General features: G+C 37.6%; 1 protein-coding gene across 1 annotated transcript in view; it reads right to left on the bottom strand.

The window, feature by feature from the left end:
• LOC137653030 (glutamate receptor ionotropic, kainate glr-3-like) overlaps positions 1–9,372 on the bottom strand; it is a 12,220-nt gene extending 2,848 nt beyond the window's left edge. The window contains exons 1-6 of the mRNA XM_068386422.1: positions 9,257–9,372; positions 7,610–7,738; positions 6,633–6,792; positions 5,089–5,330; positions 4,683–4,867; positions 1,061–1,300 (exon numbers count right to left, since the gene is read on the bottom strand). Of these exons, the coding sequence (XP_068242523.1) occupies positions 1,061–1,300; positions 4,683–4,867; positions 5,089–5,330; positions 6,633–6,718 (753 nt within the window). The 5' untranslated portion in view covers positions 6,719–6,792; positions 7,610–7,738; positions 9,257–9,372. The remainder of the gene's footprint in view (positions 1–1,060; positions 1,301–4,682; positions 4,868–5,088; positions 5,331–6,632; positions 6,793–7,609; positions 7,739–9,256) is intronic.
• Positions 9,373–9,948: the final 576 nt, after the last annotated feature.

The following is a 9,948-nucleotide window of genomic DNA, read 5'->3' as shown; positions in this document are numbered from 1 at the left end:
GTTGTTTGTGACCAGGAAATCGTAATTTCCTCTCAGGACTTTGTCCAGACCTGCCTCTACTCTAATGGACTGTGGATAGTAAATATGAATCAGTGAATTAAAGATTTTAGAGGAAAATAGGAACTAGTCGTAATCTGCAATGATGAAAAAGATAGTGTTGAGATGGTTCAATCTTGTGGAGAGAATAGGGAATTGAAATTTTGTGGGAACATATATAATCGGAATTTCTAGAAGAGGAAAACCAGGAGAACAAACGGCATTAGAAACGTTACTTATATCCAGAAGCGTGATAGGCCATTTTAAAAATATATGTATGATAAATGGTGAATTTCCTTAAAAGGGAATTTGAGCTACTGATATGTGCTTTCAAAAGCTAATTTTTAATCTATATTTTATGTTCATCCTTCATTTGCGAGCTGAAAAACGGGTTCATACAAACTCACACAAAAAGCAGATATTTCACCCATCCCAAAGGCTATACAGAAGGTACACAACTTGCAGATATTCGACTTACGAACATTCGATTTACACACACTCGACTTACAAGCAAATCAAACTATAATCATAATCTCAGAGGTTGTATCAAATGTTCATATACTGTAATAAAATAAAGATTTATTGTAACAAAACAATATCATGTAATCTAATACAGGAAACAAAACATTTGCAATAATATATATTTATTTCATATGAAAAGGGACTATAGTCAATTTCTTTTAGCGATGCAGATTTGCACCGACTCGCAGCGGTGTCCTTTTAGCTCGGAAAAGTTTCCTTATTGCTGATTGGTTGGACAAGATAATTCTAACCAATCAGCGATCAGGAAACTTTTCCGAGCTAAAAGGGCATCGCCGCGAGTCGGTGCAAATATGCATCGCTAAAAGAAATGGACTATAGTTGTTGACTTTGTTAGCTAAATATTGTAGGGATGCGAGTCACGTTACTGAAACTCCAGGACGAAATTGAATAAACTTCGACTTACAAACAATTAAATATACAAACAACTTCTATAACCAAATAATTTTATAAGCTAAGGACATCCTGTACTTCATGCCCATACCTCAGATCTCCTATAGACTTCCTTGATGACAGGATCCTTCTCATTGGTGAAGTACAGCTTCGGTTGGCCTCTGAGCATTACGTCGTAAAGACCAAAATTCCATTTATGATCGAGGCTTATCAAATCCTCGAAACTGTCGATCGGTTGCGTCTTGCTCTGCACCGAGAGAAGAGCTACGAGGGACGAACGGAAGTATGTTATGATGATGAGACACGTTATCAGCCACACTCCTAGCAATATCTTTTGAACAAAAGAAGAGTTATTTTAGTATCAAACTGATCTAAGTATATTAATATAATATATATATATATATATATATATATATATATATATATATATATATATATATATATATATATATATATATATATATGTATATATATACACGTATACTGTATATATGTAATGCACTTGTATCACACACTCTAATACACTGTAACAGTATTTCTGTTTTTTAGTATATTGTCGTTATCTTATCGCTCTCCCCTAACAGTGATAACCTGTTTATGCCTGTACATTCTTGAGCCATTGTGTTTGAATTTTTGTGCCATTCTTGACTGGAATGAGTTACATATATACTCATGCTCCATCCGAATAAAGTTAGTTGTATTTTAACCCGTCTCTCCGTCACCTCTTAACGGCTCGCTTGCACATTGGTGACCAGCTGAGTGTCCGCTCCCTCCTGTCTGCCCCCTCATTGCTGTGCCTAACTGTTTTATGATGCTGCTCACCATCAGTTATTCAATACGGATTCATACTACCGTACACCTCTCCAATCCACACCCTGAGAACTGACTCTCCATATCAGCGCACCCACAGAGGCCTACGCCCACCTCCTCCCGGCGTATCCGGAAGTTTTCTGTCCAAAACTTTGTCAAACGCCCACGTCCCCTGCGAACCATGGTATTTCTTACCATATCAAGACGACAGGGTCCCAAGTGTGTGCCAGATTCAGACGTCTGGCAACAGACCTTTTTGCAACCTCTAAACAAACGTTCGCCAAAATGTAAGAAATGGACCTTTACCAAAAAGTCTCAAGCCCATGGTTGTCACCCTTACACATCGTCCTGAAGAAAGATGGCTCTGCGCGTCTGAGGGGATTACAGGTGCCTGAACATGCAGACAAAACCGTATCATTACCACCTCCCAAACATGACCAGCATGACCTCCTATTTGCAAAAAAGAAAAGGTTTCCTCCATGGTCGACCTACTGAAGGGGTATTATTAAGTGCCCATGAACCCAGAAGACATCCCCAAGAATGCCATCACCACCCCTTTTGGTATTTACACCTTCAATTACTCCTGTTTTGGCCTTCGTAATGCTAGGGCCACTTTTCAATATCTCATGGAAGGCATCTTAGGGGACCTCCCCTTCTGTGTATGTTACGTGGATGACATACTTGTGTTCTCCTCCTCCAAAGAGGAACACCTATGTCATCTACGCATTGTGCTCGACCGCCTACAACCGAAAAGCCTTGTAGTCTGGTACGACAAGTGTACCTTTGGTGACAAAGAAGATTCGTGGTTAGGGCACTGCATCACTCATCAAGGAGACAACCCCCTCCCTGAGAAGGTAACAGCCGTTAAGAACTTTCCCACACCCTCAACTGTCAAAGCACTGGAAAAATTCGTAAGCATGATCAACTATTATCACTGTTTCCTGCCAGCCAACGCCGCCATTCTTACCCCCACTCTACGGATCCCTCAATGGCAAACCAAAAGACCTGAAGTGGGGTTCCCTTCAAGAAGCTGCCTTATGCAATGCAAAGAATACCCTATCCACCGTTGCAGCTCTCTCTTTTCCCATGCCACATGCACCTCTCCTCTCCACCGATGCCAGCGTGTCACTATTGGGGCAGTCTTTGAGCAGGTGCTCAACAGCCCGCCCCGCCCATTGGCCTTCTTCAGTAGAAAAATGTCCAAAGCAGAGTCCAGCTACTGTACTTCGACTAAGAATGGCTGGCAGTGCACTTGGAAATCCGTCACTTATGCCACTTCTTGGAAGTTACGCTCTTCATCATTCACGCTGAACAAATGCCTCTGGTACACACCTTCACTCTCCAATGCCTGGTCCGCCCATCAACGCTGACATCTCTCCACTGTGGTTGAATACAATTGTACCCTTCAGCACATCCCTGGGAAAATGAATCCCGTTACCGATGCCCTATCAAGAAACACATTGGTCGCCATTCACTTGGGATTGAATTAAAGTACCTTGGAAGAAGCCCAATGAAAAGATCCAGAAAACCAAGCATGTAGGACATCCTGCAAATCCATCTGTTGGGGGGACGTTACTCTCGTCGACTTTAACGGCACACTTCTCTGTGACGTCACTACAGGTACACCTAGACTATGGATACCATTTCACATGCGCCAACAGGTATTTGATTTCATTCATAGCCTTTCACATCCCTCGTGCCTTTCTACTGCACAGCTACTAAAGACAAAGTTCATTTGGCATGGCATTTCCAGAGATGCTAAGGATTTGATCCACGTCTGCACTTCATGCCAAACCTCAAAAATACATCGACACATGTATCAGAAATGGGCACCTTTCCTTAACCTCAGGGCGGCTTTTCCCACATTTACATCGATGTTATAGATCCCCTACCCATATCATGAGGACATCATTACCTGTTTACTGTCCTCGACCGCTCCACTCGTTAGCCTCAAGCCATTCCCATGGAAACTGTAACATCCACCTCATTTACATCTGCCTTATTCTCAGGAAGGATAGAAAGATTTGGTAACCCAGAGCATATTACTTTCGTCAGGGGTTCCATTTTCACGTCTCAGTTGATGACATCATTAGAAAAAACTTTGGGTATCACCCTTCATCAGACAACCGCATACAACCCTGCTGCCAACGGTATGGTTGAACGTTTTCACCATACCCTCAAAGCAGCTTTGATGTCCCGCTGCAAGGACTCCAACTGGTTTACCAAGCTTCCCTGGGTCCTCCTGGGACTCAGGACCACTCCTAAAGACGACATGGATTTTTCGGCAGCTGAAATTCTTCCCTGCCGAATTTTTTTCATCTGCAACCTCCTCCAACAATCTTCAGCGTCTATGTCACATTGTAGAATAAATTACTCCCTGCCGGCAGACTTAGAAGCCCCCAGCTAAGCAACACATACCAACAGATCTGCATTCAGCTACACACGTTTCCCTCATATGTCATAAACTGAAAGAATTCTTCCTCAACATGCGTGGCAAAGAAGACTTGGTCCACATTGATCGCTTAAAACCTGCATATTTTCTGCCATATGACCTTCCTACAGTACACCTCTCAAGAGCAGGGTGCCCTATTTCACATATATATCTTTCTGGAAGCCATGTACCACACGTGTATCACATACTCTTGTGCACTGTGACGGCATTTCAGTTTTTTGTGTATTGTCGTCATCGTTTGCACAGATAACCTGGTTATGCCTGTATATCTTGAATCATTGTGTCTGAATTTTTGTGCCATTCTTGACTGGAACCGGTTGTATATATACTCATGTTCCATCCAAATAAAGTTAGTTACATTCGACTCGTCTCTCAGTCACTTCCTAACGGCTCGCATGCACATTTACCTCATATGTTTGTGAATCAATTGAAAACAAAAAGCGAATCTCACCTGCCCAATGGTATGTGTTGGAATACTAGGCGGAGGATCTTCTAGTATCACAGCAAAACTATGGAAGATGGACCAGTTGAAAGTGACCCTTTCTCCACCCACCGTTTCTGATCTCAAATTTTGTAAGAACCAGAAGAATAACGCCCAAATCAGGATGCTGGCTGCTATATACATCCAAACCTCGACTGATGGAAGAAGACAAAAAAAGGCCAAGCATCAATTTATTCTTCGTCTAACTCGCTATTATTTCATAAATGTGTACATATATATATATGAAATTATGGAGGCAAAACATAAACATATGTATATAGATATGTATGTATACACACATATATACATGTCTGTGTATACATAAGAGAGAGAGAGAGAGAGGAAAAGGCCAGTGTTTTCAAATGTACCAAAATACCTGTAAAGGGTTGTACTATAACAAAGTATTGTGGCAGTGACCGGGGTTTCAGCGTGACAATGACAACAGTGTCTGACGGCACTAGACGAGCGAGGTCAATGATGGGATAGCTCTTATCACTGTTCGTAATCATGAACGTCACGTCTACCTCTCCCTTCTGAAGTAAACCAATAACACCAGTCCAGCTTCCATTTACCCTTAGAGTGCCATGGTGCTTGTCTGGTGGGGCAAAGACGCCATAGCTGTGAAATAGGACGAAATAAGTGATTAAAATTATACCATTACAGCTAATGGCCTATTACTTCTATGTACAGAGAAATGTATATACACAGACGTAAACATACACACACACACACACACACACACATATATATATATATATATATATATATATATATATATATATATATATATATATATATGTGTGTGTGTGTGTGTGTGTGCGTATGTTTGTGTGTGTGTATATAAATTAAAATATATGTATATATATATATATATATATATATATATATATATATATATATATGTGTGTGTGTGTGTGTGTGTATTTACATATACACATACATATGCATATGTATAAATGTATATATGTATACATAAATACCTCTTATCATTAATATTATTGGTATTATTATTATTATTAGTAGTAGTAGTAGTAGTAGTAGTAGTAGTAGCAGCAGCAGCAGTAGTAGTAGTAGTAGTAGTAGTAGTAGTAGTAGTAGTAGTATAATTATTATTATTATTATTATTATTATTATCATTATTATTACTATTATTATTATTATTATTATTATTATTATTATTACTAGCTAAGCTACAACCCTAGTTGAAAAAGCAAGATGCTATAAGACCAAGGGCTCCAATTGGGGAAAAATAGCCCAGTGAGGAAAGGAAACTATGAAATAAATTAAATACAAGAGAAAAATTAAATAGATATTTTAAGGACAGTAACAACATTGAATTAGATCCTTCACATATGAATTATACAAAAAGAGGAAGATGAATAAGATAAAAATGCATGGCCGTGTGTACTCCAAAGCAAGAGAACTCTAATCCAAGACAGTGGAAGACCATAGTTTAGAGACTATGGCACTACCCAAAACTAGAGAACAATTATTTGATTTTGGAGTGTCTTTCTAGAAGAGCAGCTTACCATAGCCAAGGAATTTCTTCTACCCTTACTAAGAGGAGAGTAGCTACTGAACACTTAATGTTCAGTAGTTAACCCCTTGATTAGCCAATAAGCACCAAACTTTACTATATTCCTAATCTAATATCTGATTGATTCTCAGGAAACATAACAGCTCTGGGATTCTTCATCATTCAAGGGGTTAACTACTGCACTGTAATTGTTCAGTGGTTACTATCCTCCTGGTAAGGATAGAAGAGACTCTTTAGTTATGGTAAGCAGCTCTTAGGACCCTTGAGCTTATAGCATCCTGCTTTTCCAACTAGGGTTGTAGCTGGGCAAATAATAATAATAATAATAATAATAATAATAATAATAATAATAATAATAATAATAATAATAAAAGAACACTTACGTGAAATTTATAATGGGAGCCACCGCTTCTATGACCCGTCTACTTAAGCTATCTTCCAGCAGACCACCCTTGGGAAATTCGTTCATTTGGAAATCCACGATTGGAAAATAGACAAGAGAAGAGACCCGTAGGTGGTAACCATTTAGGCTGTTCGCTTCAACTGGAAGAGTAGAATGAACCCAGATTAATTTTTTTTTTTTCGAGTGAAGACGTAATGTACGGAAGAGATTTAATAGCATAATCAACTAGCTAGTTGTAACTGATAAATTTATTGATGTATTTCAAATACAAACAAATAGAGTTTGTATGTATGTATGTATGTATGTGTGCATATATATATATATATATATATATATATATATATATATATATATAAAGGTATGTAATATATATGTAAAGAAATAAATACATATAGATTTGTTAAATAAATATGTATAAATATATAGAAATGAATATATATGAATATATATGAATGTATATGCAAGATATAGACAGAGTTTTATACATAAATATGTATATATACAGTATATATATATATATATATATATATATATATATATATATATATATATATATATATATATACATATACATATGTGTAAATATATATATATATATATATATATATATATATATATATATATATATATATATATATATATATATATATATATATATATATATATATATATAACTATATATATACATATATATATATATATATATATATATATATATACATAAATGCTACAAATGGTAAATTAAGCTGAAGATTCAGAATATTTAAAACTTGCCATTTATCTAGCAAATGACTGAGGTTAACAAAAAGCTAGAGGTATGACAGTTTAAACCTTGAAGCAAGAACAACGTTATCTCTGTGGATTTAAGTTGAATTTCCTTTTATTCTTTATTCATAACAAACGATGTCAGAATATCAGAAAACTCAATGTCAATCAACCAATCCCTGATATACTCACAGGGAAACAGGTTCCGTCCAGCAGCCGTGTCAGAGGAGTTCAGAGTCCAAGATCCTAACACTTTTCCCTCGGGTTCTCCATCATTGCAGAAGAGGCAGCGACTGATTAAGGTCACTCTTTCGAACGATGCTTTAACGACGACAAGAGAAATAAAAGTATAATGATAATTCATGGATATTTTTGGATAATATTTTTCAATCAATAAACACAAGTTTAAAATGAAAAATAAAAATTTTCAGTATGATTTTTATTTAGAATTAAAGCTTGAAGCATTTGGTGTTAATAAATAATAGCAAATTTCAGAAAGAGAGAGAGACAGAGAGAGAGAGAGAGAGAGAGAGAGAGAGAGAGAGAGAGAGAGAGAGAGAGAGAGAGAGAGAGAGAGTCAATCAATAAACACAAAATTAAAATAAAAGATAAAAAATTTCAATCTGATTTTTTTATTTTGAGTTAAAGCTCGAAGCATTTGGTATTAATAAAATAATAGCAAATTTCAGAGAGAGAGAGAGAGAGAGAGAGAGAGAGAGAGATAAAACTTAAATGACAATGTATGGATGCCCGAGATCATCTCCTTAAAGGTTTAAAGTCCACTCATGAATGGCAAGATAAGGGATAGTGACATTGCCCTATTAAGCAGGACAATGCCCTAGAGGCTGGTCATATTACATAATATGATCAGTGCCCAAGCCCCCTCTCCACCCAAGGAAAAATAATATATTTTAAGAACAGTAACAAAATTAAAATAAATATTTCCTATATAAACTATAAAAAATTTAATAAAACAAGAGGAGGAGAAATTATACAGTATTGAGTGCCCGAGTGTACCCTCAAACAAGAGAACGCTAACCCAAGACAGTGCAGTAGTTAAACCCTTATGTGAAGAGTAATTGTTTGGTAATCTCAGTGTTGTCGGGTGTATGAGGACACAGGAGAATCTGTAAAGAATAAGCCAGGCTATTCGGTGTATGTATCTGTAGGCAAATGGAAAGTGAACCGTAACCAAAGAGAAGGATCCAATGTAGTACTGCCTGGCCAGTCAAAGTCCCCATAAAGGCAGGCTGACACTTGCACGAATCTGTGGCACGCATGGGCACGACTCAAGTCGTGCCAATGCACAGACTAGTCGTAAACTGGCGTGAAGTGTAACACTTGCACGATTCTCTGGCACGCATTGGCATGACTCGAGTCGTGCCAGTGCACAAACTAGTCGTAAACTGGCGTGAAGTGTGCGTAAACCCATGGTGACTGCGTGCCATGTCGGGACAAGAGTTTTGAAATATTTAAAATTTTGGTCACGACAAAAGTTCAGTGACTACATTGACACGAACTGGCACAACTAGTTCACGAATTCTTTGCGAATAGTTTGCGCATAGCTCACGACCCGGTCGCGAAATTTTGTCACGACCAAAATTTTTTAGATTTCTCGTCCCAAGATGGCACGCAGTCACGACGGGTTTACTCACACTTCACGCCAGTTTACGACTAGTTTGCGCACTGGCACGACTCGAGTCGTACCAATGCGTGCCACAGAATCGTGCAAGTGTCAGTCTAGCTTAACTCTCTAGCGGTAGTATCTCAACGGGTGACTGATGCCCTGGCCAACCTACTACATACTAAAAATCAAAATATACACAAATAATTGCCTACCATAATTGCGACGAGACTCTGAATAACTGCACAACTTCAAATCCTTTCCCAGAGGACATATTTGCCCACTAGAATTCTGCAGAGCGTCGTAAGTCGGATCATCCAGACCGACGTACAGGATATGTACCGAGTTGCGAAGAACCGGTGCTCGCAGTATGGCCTGAAATTCTTGTTTTCGTCCCACGAAAATTATCTTGGTCTTCGGTCGGACCCAGATTCTTGAGAGATGGAGAAACCTGCGTAGGTGGAATGATTAATTATGATTATTCATATAAATTCATATAGGTTACGAAAGGTCCTATAAGGAGTATTGTTCCCCTAAATTAAAGGACCATAAAAGCAGCTCTCAAAGTAAAGTAAAGTAAGTGAAGAAATATATTTCTAAATATATAGAATATATTCTGTTACATAGTAGAGTATATTTTTCCCCTAAATTAAGGGACTATTAAAAGCAGCTCTCAAAGTAAAGTAAGTTAAGTTAAATAATATATTTCTAAATATATAGAATGTATTCTGTTAGATAGTAGAGAGTATTTTTCCCCTAAATTAGGACCATAAAAGCAGCCCTCAAAGTAAAGTAAGTGAGGTTAAGTAATATATTTTTAAATATATAGAATATATTTTGTTAAATAGTAGAGAGTACTTTTCCCCTAAATTAGGGGACCATTAAAAGCATGCCTTAAAGTGAAGTA

Source organism: Palaemon carinicauda, chromosome 14, assembly GCF_036898095.1.
Source record: "Palaemon carinicauda isolate YSFRI2023 chromosome 14, ASM3689809v2, whole genome shotgun sequence".
In the NCBI taxonomy this organism is placed as follows: domain Eukaryota; kingdom Metazoa; phylum Arthropoda; class Malacostraca; order Decapoda; family Palaemonidae; genus Palaemon; species Palaemon carinicauda.
The sequence above is the reverse complement of the archived record's forward strand: the minus strand, read 5'-3'. Positions and strand labels throughout refer to the sequence as shown.